At 42.8% G+C, this 20,885-nt stretch overlaps 1 protein-coding gene across 1 annotated transcript in view; it reads right to left on the minus strand.

Moving 5' to 3' along the window:
* The window catches only part of LOC126335257 (sialin-like), a 140,819-nt gene that overhangs the window by 16,042 nt on the left and 103,892 nt on the right, over positions 1-20,885 (minus strand). The window contains exon 9 of the mRNA XM_049998300.1: positions 12,600-12,685. Within this exon, the coding sequence (XP_049854257.1) occupies positions 12,600-12,685 (86 nt within the window). The remainder of the gene's footprint in view (positions 1-12,599; positions 12,686-20,885) is intronic.

Raw genomic sequence — 20,885 nt, forward strand, 5'->3', positions numbered from 1 at the left:
TTTGTTGCATTGTAAAATGTTAATTACATCCGGAGATATTGTAACCTTAAGTTGACGCTTGAGTACCACTCCTCCGCTGTTCGATCGTGTGTATCGGAGAGCACCGAATTACATAGGGATCCAAAGGGAACGGTGATGGACCTTAGGTACAGAAGAGACTGGAACAGCACATTATGTCCACATGGTAACACCTTTTTATTGGTCTTTTTCACTGACGCACATGTACATTACCATGAGGGGTGAGATACACGTACACACGTGGTTTCCGTTTTCAATTATGGAGTGGAATAGAGTGTGTCCCGACATGTCAGGCCAATAGATGTTCAATGTGGTGGCCATCATCTGCTGCACACAATTGCAATCTCTGGCGTAATGAATTTCGTACACGCCGCAGTACATCTGGTGTAATGTCGCCACAGGCTGCCACAATACGTTGTTTTATATCCTCTGGGGTTGTAGGCACATCACGGTACATATTCTCCTTTAACGTACCCCACAGGAAGAAGTCCAGAGGTGTAAGATCAGGAGAACGGGCTGGCCAATTTATGCGTCCTCCACGTCCTATGAAACGCCCATAGAACATCCTGTCAAGGGTCAGCCTAGTGTTAATTGCGGAATGTGTAGGTGCACCATCATGCTGATACCACATACGTCGACGCGTTTCCCGTGGGACATTTTCGACCAACGTTGGCAGATCATTCTGTAGAAACGCGATGTATATTGCAGCTGTTTGGGACCCTGCAATGAAGTGAGGACCAATGAGGTGGTCGCCAATGATTCCGCACCATACATTTATAGTCCACGGTCGCTGTCGCTCTACCTGTCTGAGCCAGCGAGGATTGTCCACGGACCAGTAATGCATGTTCCGTAGATTCACTGCCCCGTGGTTTGTGGAACCCGCTTCATCGGTAAACAGGTAGAACTGCAACGCATTCTCTGTTAATGCCCATTGACAGAATTGCACTCGATGATTAAAGTCATCACCATGTAATTGCTGATGTAGCTACACATGAAACGGTTGAAAGCGGTGACGATGCAGTATGCGCATGACACTACTTTGACTCAGTCCACCGGCTCTCGCAATGTCCCGTGCACTCATGTGTGGGTTCATGGCAAAAGCAGTTAACACACCAACTGCACCCGCTTCTCCTGTGACGGGCCTCTTACGGACCCGTTTGCGTGCAACGACCATACCTGTTGCATACAGTTGGCGGTAGATGTTTTGCAATGTGCGGCACGTTGGATGCTCTCTGTTCGGGTACCGTTCTGCATACACCCTGCAAGCTTCAGCTGCATTTCATCGACACTCGCCATAGATGAGTATCATCTCCGCCTTTTCAGAGTTCGAATACACCATGGTCACAGTTCCTACAACACTACACTATCACAGACGTCTGGTAACACGGTGTACTACAATTGGTCTGCGTGCGGAGACGAATGAAGAGTAGCAAAGCAGCAAGCGCTACATGGAGACACAACGACAGCTAGACCAAACCACAACAGTGCACTACAGCCACACTCGTAAACACAGTCGTCATCGTAAACATGTCCTGCAGATGCTGCTCGCCGAACTTGGCCCGTGTTTGTTACAACACGCAACTGAACGTCGGAGGTTTGAAGCGTCAACTTTAGGTTACAATATCTCCGGATGCAACTAACATATTACAATGCAACAAACGGCACTGATTACGTATTTGTTGATATGTTCAGATGTGCTAACAAAACTAACGTGGTTCCATTTATAAAAAAAACGTAGGTTTGTGTTAAAAACATACTTCCGTGCATTTTTGTATGGTTTGTATTAAACAATTACACTAGCCCCTCTCCTCACGTTTGATCTGTGGAATCGGTTCGTCAGTATTTGATGTGGTTTACGAAATATATCCAGCGGTGACTCACCCTGTATACTACTGGCCATTAAAATTGCTACACCAAGAAGAAACGCACGTGATAACGGTTATTCATTGGACAAATATATTAAACTAGAATTGACATGTGGACAAGTGATTACAATTACACGCAATTTGGGTGCATAGATCCTGAGAAATCAGTACCCAGAACAACCACCTCTGGCCGTAATAACGTCCTTGGTATGCCTGGGCATTGAGTCAAACAGAGCTTGGATGGCATGCAGCTTCAACACGATACCACAGTTCATCAAGTGTAGTGACTGGCGTATTGTGACGAGCCAGTTGCTCGGCCACCATTGACCATATGTTTTCTGTTGGTGAGAGATTTGGAGAATTTGCTGGCCAGAGCAGCAGTCGAACATTTTCTGTATCCAGAAACGCCCGTACAGGACCTGCAATATGCGGTCGTGCATTATCCTGCTGAAATTTGGGTTTCGCAGGGATCGAATGAAGGGTAGAGACACGGGTTGTAACACAACTGAAATGTAACTTCCACTGTTCAAAATGCCGTCAGTGCGAACGAGAAGTGACCGACACGTGTAACCAATGGCACCCCATAACATCACGCCGGGTGATGCGCCAGTATGGCGATGACGAATACACGCTTCCATTGTGCGTTCACCGCGATGTCGCCAAACACCGATGCGACCATCATGTGTCTGTAAACAGAAACTGGATTCATCCGAAAAAATGACGTTTAGCCATTCGTGCACCCAGGTTCGTCGTTGAGTACACCATCGCAGGCGCTCCGGTCTGTGATGCAGCGTCAAGGGTAACCGCAGCCGTGGTCTCCGAGGTGATAGTCCATGCTGCTGCAAACGTCTTCGATCTGTTCGTGCAGATGGTTGTTGTCTTGCAAACGTCCCCATCTGTTGACTCAGGGAGCGAGACGTGGCTGCACTATCTGTTACAGCCATGCCGATAAAATGCCTATCATCTCGACTGCTAGTGATACGAGGCCGTTGGGATCCAGCACGGTGTTCCGTATTACCCTCCTGAACCCACCGATTCCGTATTCTGCTAACAGTCATTGGATCTAGACCAACGCGAGCAGCAGTGTCGCTACACGATAAACCGCAATCGCGATAGGTTACAATCCGACCGTTATCAAAGTCGGAAACGTGATGGTACGCATTTCTCCTCCTTATATGTGGCATCACAACAACGTTTCACCGGGTAATGGCCCGCATCTCGTGGTCGTGCGGTAGCGTTTTCGCTTCCCACGCCCGGGTTCCCGGGTTCGATTCCCGGCATGGTCAGGGATTTTCTCTGCCTCGTGATGGCTGGGTGTTGTGTGATGTCCTTAGGTTAGTTAGGTTTAAGTAGTTCTAAGTTCTAGGGGACTGATGACCATAGATGTTAAGTCCCATAGTGCTCAGAGCCAATTTGAACCGGGCAATGCCGGTCAACTGCTGTTTGTGTATGAGAAATCGGTTGGAAATTTTCCTCATGTCAGCACGTTGTAGGTGTCGAAGCCGGCGCCAACCTTCCGTGAATGCTCTGAAAAGCTAATCATTTGCATATCACAGCATCATCTTCCTGTCGCTTAAATTTCGCCTCTGTAGCACATTTTCGTGGTGTAGCAATTTTAATGGCCAATAGTATATATAACTCCGGAAGCCACCGTACAGTGCGTGGCAAGCCCTGTACCACTACCAATCATTTCCTGTTCTACTCGCAAATAGAGCAGGGGAAAAAGAATATCTATATGCCTCCTTACGACCTCTAATTTCTCTTATTTTATTTACGTGGTCCCTAGTTGAAATGTATGTTCGCAGCAGTAGAATCGTTCTGCAGTCAGCTTAAAACGCCGGATCTCTAAATTTTCCGGAGAGCGTTTCTCGAGAGAGTGAAAAGAGAGTCGCCTTCCCATCACTGATTTCTATTTGAGTATCTGAAGCATCCCCTTAATATTTCCGTGCTGTTCGAACCTACCGGTAATAAACCTAGTCGGCCGCCTCTAAATTACTTCAATGATCTTCTTTCAATCCGACCTGATTCGGATCCCAAACACTCTAGCAATACTCAAAAACGGGTCGTCGCACTGGCGTCCTATATGCGCTCTCATTTACGGATGAACCGCACTTCCCTAAAATTGTCCCAATAAACCGAAGTCGACCATTCTCTACCAATAATACAGTCCGTCCATGCAAGTTCCGTTTTGTATCGCTTTGCAAAGTAACGCCCAGATAATTAAGCGACCTGACTGTGTCAAGCACCACAATACTAATACTGTGCTCGAACATTACGAGTTTGTTTTTCCTACTCTTCTACATTTAGAGCTAGGAACCATTCAAAAATGGTTCAAATGGCCCTGAGCACTATGGGACGTAACTTATAAGGTCACCAGTCCCCTAGAACTTAGAACTACTTAAACCCAACTAACCTTAGAACATCACACACACATCCATGCCCGAAGCAGGATTCGAACCTGCGACCGTAGCGCTCGCGCGGTGCCTGACTGTAGCGCCTAGAACTGCTCGAGCACCCCGCCGGCTAGGTACCATTCATCACACCACCCACAAATGTATGTCATCTTGTACACTCCTACAGTCACTCGACTTCGGCACCCTACCGTACACCACAGCGTCATCAACAAACAACCGTAGATTGCTGCTCACCCTGCCTGCCGGAACATTTACGTTTATAGAGGACAACAGCCGTCCTATCACACTTCGCTGGGACACTCCCGACGATACCTTTGTCTCTGATAAACAGCCGCCGTTGGGCACAACGTACTGGTTTCTGTTACTTAAAAAGTCCTGGAGCATCTTATGTATGTGGGAACCTATTCTGTATACTCGTACCTTCGTTGAAAGTCCACAGGGATCACCGTATCAAATGCTTTTCGTAAATATGGGAATCTGAAACCTGCCTGAATACTTTCATCCTGGGTTCGCAGTATATCACGTCAGGAAAAGGTAAGCTGGGTTTCACACGAGCGATAGTTTCTAAACCAATGCTGACTGGTGGGCAGAAGCATTTCCCTCTCAAGGAAATTCATTATACTCGAACGCAGATGATGTTAAAGAATTCTGCAGAAAACTGATATTGGTCTTTAATTTTGCGGATCTGTTCATTTATCCGTCTCATGTACAGAATCACCTGGGCGTTTTTTTCCAGTCACTTGGGACTCTGCACTGAGCGAGAGATTCAAGATAAATGCAAATTAAGTAATGGGCTATCGCCGTAGAGTACTCTTCGTAAATCCGAATTGAGATTCCATCCAGACCTGGCAATTTTTGTTTCAATTCTGTCAGTTGTTTCTTTACGCCAGCGGTAGTTATACCTATGTCTCCCATACAGGAGACTAAGCGATAGTCAAACAACGGTATGTTCCTACGGCTCTCCTGCGCTAACGACATCTTAAACGCGAAATTCGAAATTTCGGCTTTCGTTTTCCTATCTTCTACTGGCACAGCAGACTGCTCAACGAATGACTGAACAGAAGCTTTAGACCTGCTTAGCGATTTTTTGTAGGACCAGAATTTTCTCGAGTTCTCGGCAAGACTTTCTGCTAAGCTGTGAAAGTTGGAATCTTTGCGCATCGATCATTTTATAGGTGCACGAATTTCTAGTAACTTTTTCCTGTCGTCATGTCCATGTTCTCTTTCGAACAGACAGTGCAGTTGTCTATGATTCCCCAGAATTTTCCGAATTTCGTTGTATGTATTGACCATGGAAGAGAAACCTCCTCAAATTTCCCCTACTCATCAACACTTTAAGTAACATCATCTTCAGGAAGAATGTCCTAATCTAAATCCCCACCAACAAGCATCTTCTATAAGTAACTACACACAAACTACTCCCACAAATGAAAATCGGAACCGCTTCCCTAGATCCGAGTTCAGCATTCCCGTATATGCAAATAATAAGCTATTCAGTACCAATAACTTCCCCCGATCTGCATCCAGTGTTGAAGCTATCCGTTTCATTCAGAATATCCAACAACCAGACGTCCCTTGGCAACTGTATTACCTTCCTTCTCACCAACTGCACCAACTCTCTTATTCAACTTAATCTCTTCGTCCGCCTATAAATCTTTGTCAATTTCAGACTTCCAAATACGCTTTTCTTATTTTTTGATAGAAGCAAGCAGAGGACGTACAACATTCTGTCCAAAACATCCGTTGCAACAGTCTAACAAATATTTCCTTACACCACACTCGGGATACCTTCTTCCAACCCTTCCGTTCTCTACATAACACCGACAACCCCAATGCTGTCTCCCGTGGAGGAAACTGATGTTGTTCATCTCCAGCATATCTCTTCCGCGGCCCATCTGCTTTTCAGCGATCTCAGTGAACAGCTGATGAACTATTTTCCTAACACTCAGCATAATGGTTGCTGCTATTGATATCTATCCGAACTACCAAATCTCATATGAAGTCCTAACCCATATAGAGCAAACGATTGCAACTGCATAGTATCTGTTCATCTTAAAATAAACTGCTGAGGAGCAATGGTGTCATCAATGTATTGGCATTCTCACGAGCCATAAAATTTCTGTTCATACCAATACCCGATCAGACACAGGCACCACTTCTCACACTCTTAAAGAGAGGAGAAAAGATTTCAAACTTGGCTGAAACAGCAACTGTTGAAAATCTTCACCGTAAATGATAGCAGGCAAACAGTTGCAGGATAAAGATTTATTAAAATCGTTTACCACGGTTTCGGAATATATAAATATACCTTCATCAGAAGCAAAAATACACTAAAATCATATCCTGCAATGGAGATACATAAAACAATCGTGCCAAAGGCACGAAACCGTGGTCAAGGATTTTAATAAATCTTTATCCTGCAACTGTTTGGCTGCTATCATTTACCGTGGAGAGGAAAAACAGTAAAAAGACAGGTTCAAATAAAAGGTGGTTGCTCTGCTGTGTAGATGTTTTACAAATTTTTGCGTGAGTAGGGCAGTGTGTCTCCACTATTTGTCCTGTCCACGTATAAATTAATTATGGTTTCTAAACTGATTTACTAAGGCACTGTGGAAGGGGACAGAATTACATCATACGAAGAAAATGTTGATCTTTAAAATATTCAAATGCAGAGTGTTACGAAACTATATATTCAATTTAATACGGAAGATAGAGAACATCAAAACAAAGCACTGACAAGCCAAAACATTCAGACCACTGCCCACCGCGACTCTGGATGCCGCCTGATGGCGTTTCGGTCAAGTGACGCGGTAACAAAAGTATGTAAGCTGAGCAGACTGAGATTATTACTGCGCAGAGCCTGTGAACGAGTATCTTGAAAACGGCGAAGCTAATCGAATGTTCACATACCACTGTCGTGAGCATCTACTGAAAGAGGTGGGACAGTGAAACTACCACTTGGAGCTAAATTGTTGGACGTCCACGACTCTTTACACAACGTGGGGATCGGAGACATGCCTGCTCCGAAAAGCAGCGTAGATGGTGATCTGCGGCATCATGCCGAAAGAGCACAATGCTGGTGCATACTTAAGTGTTTCGGAGCACACAGTTCATCGGATGTTGTTGAACATGGGGCTGTGCAGCAAACCACCCCTACGTGTTCACATGTTTATCCAGTGATATCGATAGTTACGGTTTGAATGGGCACAGGACCATCGGGATTCGACCGCCTATGAATGGAAACGAGTCGCCTCTTAGGTGAACCACATTCTTGCTATAGTAGGTCGATGGCCATCTGTACAAACGCCGTCATCGAGGTGAACGGAGGCTCGAAAAGTGCAGCGTGCTTCGGACGCAGGCTGGCAGGAGCAGTATTATCCTATGGGAGACTTTCTCCTGCACTTGGATGGGACCTTTGGTAATATTCGGAGACACGACAGCTGCGAACCTCCCTCATCCATTCATGCCCGACAGCTGTCATTTTTCAGTGGTATAACTGTCCGTGTATCGGAACCAGAACCGTGCTACAGTGGTTCGGGCTGCATTATAGTCAACTCACGTTGATGTCTCGGCGACCAAATTCGGCTGAAGTAAACTCTATGGAACCCATCTGGATCGCTATCGGGGGCCAACACAGCGTACGCAAATCAGCGGACCGTTATTTACATGAATTACATGATCCGTGCACAGACATCTAATGCTACATACTTCCACATACATACCCACAAACTATCTGATCCGTGATACGCAGAATCAGTGACGTATTTCTTTGCAAAGACGAAGAAACGAGCTATTAAAAAGGTGGTCATAATGTTTAGGCCCAACATACGGTCTCTAAAGTCAGCTTGTAATGTTAGGGAACATTTTGATAGTGGTACTGACGTAAGCTGTTGTGTCGTTGTCGCTGACAGGGAATGTGTAGTGATACACGAGGTACTCCACCTCCTGCTCATCAGTAGAGAATCGGGTTTATTGCCGAGGACGACATTCTCGATGACAGTTTCACTACACCATATACTCTTTCATTCCGCCTGAACGGACGGAGATATCGCATCTTCATTGTCAGAACTGCTAGAGGATGTACCTCCTGTGGAGATATCGAATCTTCATGAACCATGTGTCGTCAGAACTGCTGGAGGATGTACCTCTGAATGTTGGGCCAAGGTTGTACTTCCAGTACGATGGGGTAGCAGCCCATTTCAGGACTGCTGTGAGGAATCACCTGAGAGCCATCTTCGGGAATCAATGGAATGGCTGAGATGGCCCTGTGGTCTGGCCATCAAGGTCACCTGACCGCACAGGTCTGGATTTCTTCCTCTGTGGGCATATGAAGTAGCTAGTGTAAGAAATCATTACGAAAACATGCCTCGCATCTAAAATCGCCGTCACTGCTGGTACCATTGCGGACATGCCAGGAAACTTCGAACGGTCACGACGCTCAATGATTCGACGATGAACTGCGTGCATAAGGCCAGTGGTCGCGCATTCTAGCAGCTAATGTGAATGCCAATGCTGTAATTCGTATGCTAAACTGCCTTCTGTGTAAATCGTCCCTAACATCAGAAATAGCCGCCAGGGACCATATGTACCATGTGTTAATTCGAAGGAATAGCACCGTAACATCCTGTATAAGGACCAGGATCTCTCTCTCTGAAGGCCGAGAGCAGCCCTCACAAAAGTACGGTTGCAGCCAAATTTTCACGGCTGACAACTATTAGTAAAACACTAACACTTTAACGGAAACAGGCATAGTTAACAAATTACTGAACAGGTTGTGGTAGCAAGTTGGTGGCCAACATGCTATTACTTTAGAAAGAGTTTCCCAAACTGTGTTCCGCAGAACACTGCTGTTCCCTGGAAAGTGAATATGCTCTCAGCGACAAACTATTAATAAGAGTGCTTCTATTTAGACATTATGACGATACTAATTATTTTGTGAATTTTATTATTATTAATGTGTTATTAGTCAGGTCTTAAAAATGAAGTAGTCACTGGATGACACAAGTTTCTATTTTTTTTAAAAAAACATTATTACCCCTCGAAATAACAAATTGTACCGTAAAAGTACCAGGATTCTCAAAGTGTTCCGTCAGAGGAAAAGTTCGTCGTAAAATACAGTATGTGATCAAAAGTATCCGGACACCCCGAAAAACATACGTTTTTCATATTAGGTGCATTGTGCTGCCACCTACTGCTAGGTACTCCGTATCAGCGACCTCAATATAGTCAGTAGACATCGTGAGAGAGCAGAATGGGGCGCTCTGCAGAACTCACTGACTTCAAACGTGGTCAGATGATTGGATGTCACCTGTGTCATACGTCTGTAAGCGAGATTTTTACACTCCTAAACATCCCTAGGTCCACTGTTCCCGATGTGATAGTGAAATGGAAACGTGAAGGGACACTTACAGCGCAAAAGCGTACAGGCCGACCTCGTCTGTTAATTGACAGAGACCGCCGAGAGTTGAAGAGGGTCGTAATGTGTAACAGGCAGATATCTATCTAGACCATCACATAGGAATTCCAAACTGCATCAGGATCCACTGCACGTACTATGACAGTTAGGCGGGAGGTGAGAAAACTTGGGTTTCATGGTCGAGAGGCTGCTCATAACCCACACATCGCTTGGTGTAAGGAGCGTCAACGTTGGACGATTGAACAGTGGAAAAACGTTGTATGGAGTGACGTATCACGGTACACAATGTGGCAGTCCGATGGCAGGGTGTGGGTATGGCGAATGCCCGGTGAACGTCATCTGTCAGCGTGTATAGTACCAACAGTAAAATTCAGAGGAGATAGTGTTATGGTGTAGTCGTGTTTTTCATGGAGGAGGATTGCACCCCTTGGGCTTTACTTGGCACTATCACAACACAAGCCTACATTGGTTTTTTAAGCACTTCTTTCTTCCCACTGTTGAAGAGCAATTTGGGGACGGGGACGGCATTTTTCAACACGATCGAGCACCTGTTTATAATGCATGACCTGTGGTGGGTTGATTACTCGACAATAACATCCCTGTAATGGACTGGCCTGCACATAATCCTTGTCTGAATCCTACAGCACACGTTCGGGATGTTTTGGAATGCCGACTTCGTACCAGGGTTCACCGACTGACATCCATACCTCTCCTCAGTCCAGAAGAATGGACTGACATTCCCCAAGAAACCTTCCAGCACCTGATTGAATGTTTGCCTACGAGAGTGGAAGCTGTCATCAGGGCTAAGGGTGGGCCAACACCATACTGAATTCCAGTATTACCGATGGAGGGCGCCGTGAACTTGTAACTCATTTTCAGCTGGGTGTGTGAGTACTTTTGATCACATAGTGTAGCTACCCTACCAACTGCAGGGACAGCCAGTGGTCAAATTCTACCTGATGGACATAGAAACCAGATAATGCATTAATGCATTAGTCCCTCATAGGTTTCCCATCCTTCCTCGGCTGTGATCGACTCAAGGGACCTTTTTGAGGAAGAAGGAGCCGTTCAAATTTTCAGTGAAAAGAAGCTACCATTCTAGAAAAGTTGCTGAGTTCTCTCATGATTCCTGGAGCTTGCTGTGCCGTATGTGTAGGAATTTGAGTATAGTTCTCTATACTCTCCGTTTTTTCTTTGAGTGGGTAATCTTTACGCAAAGCTATAATATTTAAAAATAAAATACTTCAGAATTTTGGTTATGAAGGAGGGATGAATTTTCCGTAAGAACGTAAATCTGGTTTTAATTAACTGGCGCCTCTTTCTTTGTTATTTGACGTCACACGAGTGCCCACATATACGTCTCGGCTTCAGTCGTGTCTTCATAGTTAGAGGAAGTATTAAGCCTTTTATGTGCTCTTGACCGGTGCTGATTTGTTTCTTCAGTGAGAACCCTCAAGTAATTGTACCTCTGTAACCGCGGAAACTCGAATGTACACATGGTCCTGTCACATTAATGTGACCTCTGTCTATCGACGGCAAGTGCGGAAAACACAAAAGACAGGTGGCAGCACTAGCTGTGGAAGGTATATAAAGCATGCCGGCGGGACGCGGAAAACTGTGCAGTCGTAGTCGCAATGCGGAAACGGAGCGATTTATCTGACGTCCAAAATAGCACGATCATGGGCTTTTGGGTGCAAGGTGGAAGCATTTCCGAAACGGCTAAGTTTGCAAACTGTCCGGTGCCGCCATGAATAATGTATACCGTTCATGGTACAACATCGCTATTCTCCACGGGTCATAGCAGGCAGCATATGCTGACTGCTGTTCATGAGCCAGTACTGCGAATGGACGTCCACTTTCCAGATGGAAGATGGCCTCTGGCAAGAACGGCGTAAAACGTCTGGAAACATGCACCCTGCAACAACGGCCGGAAGTGTTCAGGTTACGGGAGGGAGCTTTGTGGCTTGAAACAATGTTTAGTGACATTCCTTGGATGCTCTCGTCATTATAGAAGGCACAGTGGATCAACCCAAATCGGTATCTATCCTTGGGGATCATGTCTACCCCTACATGCAGTTTGTGTTTCCTCGGTACGGCAGCACCTATCAGCAGGAAAATGCAGCATGTCACACAGCTCGCGATGTACGTGCGTGTTTCGGAGAGCATCAGGATGAGTTTGCCATATTCCCCTGGCCAGTAAACTATCGGACTTGAACGTAATCGATAATCTATGGGACCACCTCAACCGAGAAACCGAGCGAGGTGGCGCAGTGGTTAGCACACTGGACTCACATTCGGGAGGACGCCGGTTCAATCCCGTCTCCAGCCATCCTGATTTAGGTTTTCCGTGATTTCCCTAAATCGTTTCAGGCAAATGCCGGGATAGTTCCTCTGAAAGGGCGCGGCCGATTTCCTTCCCAATCCTTCCCTAACCCGAGCTTCTGCTCCGTGTCTAATGACCTCGTTGTCGACGGGACGTTAAACACCCAACCACCACCACCACCATCAACCGAGAAACCTAGCGAAGGAGACCGGCACTGGAGTCGACGTGGCTCCACGTCCCTGTAGGGACCTTCCAGAACCCCAGTGATTCTCTTCATGTACGTCTCGCAGCGGTTCACACTGCAAAAAATGGTTATTCAGGCTTTTGACCGGTGGTCACGTTAATGTGATAGGATAGAATATATCCGCTCCTTTACAAAAAGCGAATTCAGAGGGGATTGTGGTCTTCTTTTAGTCGAAACCTTCAATCACATGCTCCTACCGTAACAATCAATAAGTAATTACAGCGGAATTGCGTAACTGTATGACTAGGCGTGAAAGTACTGTAACCTCTGGAGATTTCGTTATCTGAAACTATAAAAATATAATACGTTTAATACTTACGTTTTTGTACGTTAGGTATCCCACCGTAGCAGCTGATATGACGCCGGGTGTCACGCAGATTGTATTTGCGATGCCCATTAGGATCCCTGAAAGCAAACTCAAGGTCTTTAATCGTTCCACGTAGGCCACAGTGATAGTGAAAGACATATCTTTAGGGTAAGATGGAGTAATGTGGCCCCTCTAAAGAAAACAATTTTCTTTTTAATAGAACTTGCCACTTACGTATTTTAAATTTACATATTATAAATTATAACACTGAATATTTACAAGTAAAAAACTGTGTACTGAATAGACCCTATACGCATTTTCCTGGAGCCTTACGTAGTTGGGCAGTTTCTTCAAACCAAAAGCAGCAAAGTGGCCGTTGCGGACATTTATACTCCAGAAGTGGACAAAGCCTTCATTCGACAGACGTAACGCCACCGGCTTCGCGTCTTCATTTAAGTGCCAACGTTTTGTTATTCTTGGACTCAACTGTCAACTGTTTCACCCACGTTAGCAATATAATGAAATGGATGAAATTGTTTTCGTGAACTAATATAAGGGCACTAATAACATGCCTACATTGACATTCATAAAAGCTTGAGGTACGCTTTCTAAAACTAATATTAAGATATTGTCTTTATCTGGTATCTCCGACTTTTTGGTAATACGCTGCGGTATTTTGTTTCATCCTGACAACTGGATTCATGGATCGTTTAGCGCAAGTCCATAAAATCCTTTCTTTTTCATTTCAGAAACGTAATAAAGGGTTTATTGTTCTTTGTTGAACGTACTTGATAAGCTTCCCGTAAACGTTTTACCACCTACTGCACCTCTGGTTTTTTTCTATAACTCTTACTTTCAGCGTATTACATCGAACATGAAATTGATTTGCTGCTGCTGGAGAAGTATATACTTTATAAGCTTCCCATAAACTTTCTGCCACCAACTGCATCTCTGTTTTTTCCTATAACTCTTCTTTTCAACATATTACGTCGAACATGAAATTGGTTTGCTGATGTAGAAGAAGTCATCTTTCGTTGCCGCCTGCCGCATTTTCCATCGTAACAGGATCCCGCGTTTGTTGCTCTGATTTCTACATGTATTTTCTGGTCATATTGATGCTCTGGCTGGAACAGACCATTTCCAATCGGACTTTTGTATTAGGTTAAGTATGAGAGAACAGAGACGGTTTTTATATGAGATTAGTTAGTTTGTAACACTACAGTAAGATGACCAATATCCTCTTCTGATTAATAATATTTTTGTGTGAAGTGTAATCTATGTAATATGTGCTCTATGATATGTTTTGTCTTTCTTACGTATTCTCTTTGGTTATAGATAGAATTGATTAATTTTGTTTAATTAAGTTTATGTTGAACTGTCAATATAAACAAATTATGTTTTATTTATAATGTTTGTTTGCTACTCTGTAATTGCTCATCCTCACTTAGGGTTCTTAGTTGTTTGTGTATGACAAGATGTTGTGGATCCTCTCTGGAACGGAAACTAAGCAGCGCGCAAAATGTGGTGGGTGCAAGGGAAAAGGTGGACAAGGTAGACAGTTGGAGACTAGCTACGAAACCGCTGGCAGCTAATGATCAAATACTGCATGGTGCAGGTGCCGAGAGAGGTTTTTTGTGCCAGTTTCCACTACGCCAAAGCCTCTGGTAGATGGATGGATTGATTATTATGCTCTGTTACTGGAAATTGTCTTAAAAACCGGAGCAAGGTCGCTACCAAGAATATGACAGAACTTACCACTTCCAACAGTAGATCCATCTACCATAATGTACTCACCACCACACTGCGCAATCACTGTGATGAAGTGGAGGATTTATAGAAGTGCAAAGTGAAGGATCAGCACTTTAATGTTTCTAAAATACAAGGTAGCTCAGAACAAAATTTATAAACATAACTTGATTTGTTTCCTATCAAAAAACATCTCAGCGTCCTCTCCACTTGAATTATGATTACCTAGTGTCCATGTTGAGAAAAATGATCGTCATAAAGTAAAACAGTAATTAAATAAATTCTATTTGAAATTTGTAAAAAGGAGTATTTAAATTTGCTGTGGTATTTGGTAAAGTTGAGGGAGGTAGTAAGTGTAGCTTTGTGAAAGCCTCCCAGTATTTGAGATATATCAATTTAAAGTTTTTTGGACTTTGAAAATCATTTGCTTAATTACTGATTTTAAAGTAAAAGCCTGATAATAACGAATATGATAAACCACTTTGAGGTTAGTTTCAAAAGTAAATATTATTTAATGTTGACTTGAAATGTTCTTCTTGATAAATAATTTTTGTGCAGCCTATTGAAAGAGCACAAAAGGTGAGTCACTGTCTGAGAAAGTGTGTCAGTTTGCTTTATAATTGTGGTAAAGATTAAAGGCCCCTATTGTTGAAAATTGCCCAAAATACATAAAATACATAAACGAAAACGTTAACTAGATTTGAAACATGTTGAAATTTACGCTCATGGTGTGTGTTAAGAGGTGTTATATCGGAGCACCCATTTATTGTTTTGTTTCTGCTGAAGATATAGTTAACAGAAGTATCAATACCTATAAATTCAGTAACTTTATTGTTTTTACGGAACAGAGAGAATATGTGTAGTAGTGAACTTTATTTAAATGTATGCTGTGTAAAAGGTAATTGATAACTTGAGACTAAGTCCATGCACAATTTCCAATTCAGTATTGACTTGCATTGGGAGTATTTACGAAGTTACTTGGATTGACATTTAATATAGAAGAGTGTATCAGTGTCTGTTGTGTTTGAAGAGAAAGGCTTGTTCTACTATGACTGTTAGCACCCACTTTACCATTTTCATATGCTTGTGACTGGGTTCATTGCACTTTCGTATGAAAGAAGTATAGGCTGTATCTTTCACTAAAGTTGCTAATATCTTTTTCTTTGAAAAGAAATATTTCACATTTCTATGCCTAATTAGGCTGGCGACCTATTCTTTATTATTTGAGCAATTTGATTAACGAAAACAGTTTGTAACTAGGACCTGTTTCTTGTTGCGTATTCACGTATATTCTATTAAATGTCCGACAGGCATTTCACGGTCAAAATTACAAAATCCTTACAGAGCGTAACATTGTATTGCTTCTATATATTATAATTTTTTAGCAAAATAGTATCAGAATGCATACGAGAGGCAGTGACAGTGTTATAAGTTGACTGAACATAATAAAAAAGGACATAATGACGGATGATTTCTTCGTATGTAAAAGAATTTAGAAGTGAATCCCTAGCACTGCATGTGATATGTATGTGAATAACTATCTCTTATTGCGGTAAAGAAATCAATAATGAACTTTTGGGAAAAATAACTACGATGTTGTTTAAACATTAACATTGTAGAATAGTATTACTCTACGTTTAAGCGAGGTATGAAGAGTAACATAAATAACTTACCTAACATCACAGGGCAGAAAATCACAAAAATTTTTTTATTAAGAAGTAGTGAACAAATTTCTCCTGTCAGAATCACTGACAACAATGATAGTGTGCATTAGAACTAATGTGACTACTTATTGCCACGCAGTAGCGCTGTTCAGGGCAAAGGACATTCAGTGATCACTTTACCCCATCTTACCCTAGATGTTACACATTTAATTCCACCGGCGCGGTCTTCTATCTGTATGGTATAGCTAATCCCAGGAACTACTTAAGCATTTTGATATGGGTTTCACTAACAGATAGAATAATTCACGAGGAAGATTTATTTATATAATTTTTTGTTTTCAGCGATGTTTAGCATGTATAATATCCTGTATTGCCATCTGTTCCATATGTTTGGATTGCAATTGCATGATAATGATGGGAACTACAAGCTGATCAGTTTAGACAGGCTGTCAGCCTCTCTAGTCGGCTGGTGAGGAGGCGGTATCTGGCGGGCAAAGCAGTAAACAGCCGCCGCAGCTTGACAAAAATCTGTAAATACGATGAGGTGACAAAAGTCATGGGATACCCCTAATATTGTGAGCTTCGAACGTTCTCTGTTTCCATTTTGCTTCTCTTTTCACAATTTAGTTCACCTTCTCCCAATTTTCAAGCTTCATCTTTGTTAAGCGTTTGACGACCTATGCAGTGGACCGTTTCACCAGTAAAGGTGAGAGGGCTACGATGGGGAATTTCCCTTGTCAGACGGGCTGTAACGCCAGACAGATGTAGCGAATTGCAAGGAGCGACAGTTTATAAATCTATCGTACTGAACATAGATAGGCGGAAAACATTATTACTGTTATATAATGCTGTTGCTAATAAATCACTGGAAACAGTAACAACTGTAAAATTTCTGTTAGCAACCGAGTGTAAAAACGCAAGACACAAACTGTAGACAAAGCAGAAGGCAGGAAGAGATTCATTGGACGAATCCTAAGGACATACAGCTTATCCACTAATGGAGTGGCATTCAAAAAATTCGTTCCACCATTTATTAGTGTCCAACGCTATCTCTTCTCACCGCTCAGCGTGTGTCTCACACTGTACTCTACCATTTATGCTACCTGCAATACAGAAAGGTATGATGTATTACCTACGGGTCAGGCTCAGCCAACAGTTGTGAATACAATTCTGTGAGATTGTTCAGAGAGAGAACTTACTGAGCAAATGAGATATCACATAATTTTATCTTGTAACACTCTTCCACTGGTCCGTGTTTGTATGGAAAAACAACAAAACTCGTATGGGATTGTGGATCCGCCTTAACGCAAAACACTTTTGTTATTTATTTATTCGCAAACTAGCTTGATTCCAAAACTTGTACATTTAGCATACTTATAAAATATTGTAAAACATTATTACATTTGTACTGTTGTTGTTGTTGTCTTCAAACCTGAGACTGGTTTGATGCAGCTCTCCATGCTACTCTATCCTGTGCAAGCTTCTTCATATCCAAACCTACTCCAACCTACATCCTTCTAAATCTGCTTAGTGTATTCATCTCTTGGTCTCCCTCTACGATTCCTACCCTCCACGCTGCCTTCCAATACTAAATTGGTGATCCCTTGATGCCTCAGCACATGTCCTACCAACCGATCCCTTCTTCTAGTCAAGTTGTGCCACAAACTTCTCTTCTCCCCAATCCTACTCAGTACCTCCTCATTAGCTATGTGAACTATGCATCTAATCTTCAGCATTCTTCTGTAGCACCACATTTCGAAAACTTCTATTCTCTTCTTGTCCAAACTATTTATCGTCCATGTTTCACTTCCATACATGGCTACACTCCACACAAATACTTTCAGAAGCAACTTCCTGATATTTAAATTTATACTCGATGTTAACAAATTTATCTTCTTCAGAAACGCTTTCCTTGCCATTGCTACTCTACATTTTATATCCTCTCTACTTCGACCATCATCAGTTATTTTGCTCCCCAAATAGCTAAACTCATTTACTACTTTAAGTGTCTCATTTCCTAATCTAATTCCCTCAGCATCACACGTCTTAATACGACTACATTCCATTATCCTCGTTTTGCTTTTGTTGATGTTCATCTTATATCCTCCTTTCAAGACATGTCTATTCCGTTCAACTGCTATTCCAAGTCCTTTACTGTCTCTGACAAAGTTACAATGTCATCGGCGAACCTCAAAGTTTTTATTTCTTCTCCATGGATTTTAGTACCTATTCCGAATTTTTCTTTTGTTTCCTTCACTGCTTGCTCAATATACAGATTGAATAACACCGGGGAGAGGCTACAACCCTGTCTCACTACCTTCCCAACCACTGCTTCCCTTTCATGTCCCTCGACTCTCATAACTGCCATCTGGTTTCTCTACGAATTGTAACTAGCCTTTCGCTCCCTGTATTTTACCCCTGCCACCTTCAGAATTTGAAAGAGAGTATTCCAGTCAACATTGTTAAAAGCTTTCTCTAAGTCCACAAATGCTAAAAAAGTAGGTTTGCCTATCTTAATCTAGTTTCGAAGATAAGTCGTAGGGTCAGTATTGCCTCACGTGTACCAGTATTTCTGCGGAATCCAAACTGATCTTCCCCGATGTCGGCTTCTACAAATTTTTCCATTCCTCTGTAAAGAATTCATGTCAGTATTTTGCAGCCGTGACTTATTAAACTTATAGTTCGGTAATTTTCACATCTGTCAGCACTTGCTTTCTTTGGGATTGGAATTATTATACTCTTCTTGAAGTCTGAGCGCATTACACCTGTCTCATACATCTTGCTCACCAGATGGTAGAGTTTTGTCAGGACTGGCTCTCCCAAGGCAGTCAGTAGTTCTAATAGAATGTTGTCCACTCCCGGAGCCTTGTTTCGACTCAGGTTTTTCAGTGCTCTGTCAAACTCTTCACTCAGAATCATATCTCCCATTTTATCTTCATCTACATCCTATTCCATTTCCATAATATTGTCTTCAAGTACATCGCCCTTGTTTACACCCTCTATATACTCCTTCCACCTTTCTGCTTTCCCTTCTTTGCTTAGAAATGGGTTTTCATCTGAGCTCTTGAGATTCATACAAGTGGTTCTCTTTCTTACAAAGGTCTCTTTAGTTTTCCTGTATGCAGTTTCTATCTGACCCTTAGTAAGATAAGCCTCTACATCCTTACTTTTGTCCTATAGCCAACCCTATCGATCCCATTTTCGAGACGTTTGTATTTCTTTTTGCCCACTTCAGTTACGGCATTTTTATATTTTCTCCTTTCACCAATTAAATTCAATATTACTTCCGTTACCCAAGGATTTCTACTAACCCTTGTCTTTTTACTTACTTGATCCTATGCTGCCTTCACTACTTCATCCCTCAAAGCTACCCATTCTTCTTTTACTATATTTCTTTCCCCCATTCCTGTCAATTGTTCCCTTATGCTCTCCCTGAAACTCTGTACAACCTCTTGTTTAGTCAGTTTATTCAGGTGCCATCCCCTTAAATTCCCACCTTTTTGCAGTTTCTCCAGTTTTAATCTACAGGTCATAACTAATAGATTTTGGTCAGAGTCCACATCTGCCCCTGGAAATGTCTTACAATTTAAAACCTGTTTCCTAAATCTCTGTCTTACCATTATATAATCTATCTGAAACCTGTCAGTACCTCCAGACTTCTTCCATGTAGACAACCTCCTTTTATGATTCTTGAACCAGGTGTTAGCCATGATTAAGTTGTGCTCTGTGCAAAATTCTACCAGACTGGTTCCTCTTTCATTTCTTATCCCCAATCCATATTCACCTACTACGCTTCCTTCTCTCCCTTTTTCTACTACCGAATTCCAGTCACACATGACCATTAAATTTTCGTCACCCTTCACTATCTCAATAATTTCTCTTATCTCATCATACATTTCTTCAATTTCTTCGTCATCTACAAAGCTAGTTGGCGTTTAAACTTGTACTACTGTAGTAGTTGTGGGCTTCGTGTCTATCGTGGCCACAATAATGCGTTCACCACTATCTGATTTTGTATTTATAACCCTGTATTCGCCTGACCAAAAGTCTAGTTCCTCCTGCCACCTAACTGCACTAATTCCCACCATATCTAACTTTAACCTAGGTATTTCCCTTTTTAAATTTTTTAACCTACCTGCCGGATTAAGGGATCTGACATTCCACTCTCCGATCCGTAGAACGCCAGTTTTCTTTCTTCTGATAACGACGTCCTCTTGAGTGGTCCCCGCCAGGAGATCCGAATGGGCGACTGTTTTACTTTCGGGATATTTTACCCAAGAGGACGCCATTATCATTTAACCATACAGTAAAGCTGCATGCCCTCTCGAAAAACTACGCCTGTAGTTTCCCCTTGCTTTCAGTCGTTCGCAGTACCAGCACAGCAAGGCCGTTTTGGTTAGTGTTACAAGGCCAGATCAGTCAATCATCCAGACTGTTGCCCCTGCAACTACTGAAAAGGCTGCTGCCCCTCTTCAGGAACCACACGTTTGTCTGGCCTCTCAACAGATATCCCTCCATTGTGGTTGCGCCTACTGTCCGGCTATCTGTATCGCTGAGGCACGCAAGCCTCCCCATCAACGGCAAGTTCCATGGTTAGTGGGAGGGAGGGGGATATGTACTGTATGGTTCCAATTATTGTTTCGCAAACAACAAGATGGCGTAATGTTTTGGGTTGCGAACGAGGTTTGAAAGTTATGTTTTTCTGTATCAAAAAGTAGGAGCAAGCCATCCAACGAACGTGAGTACACGACAGACTACGTAACAACCTAGTACACACCACAGCTATATCCATAACACTGTAGCAACCCCAAGTATATAACGCCGAGAACTTAAGTTCACATTTCCGTATTTGTTTACTAACGGCCACTCATAGAGTTGCAGATGACAT

The sequence above is a fragment of the Schistocerca gregaria genome, chromosome 2, assembly GCF_023897955.1.
Source record: "Schistocerca gregaria isolate iqSchGreg1 chromosome 2, iqSchGreg1.2, whole genome shotgun sequence".
NCBI classification, from domain to species: Eukaryota; Metazoa; Arthropoda; class Insecta; order Orthoptera; family Acrididae; genus Schistocerca; species Schistocerca gregaria.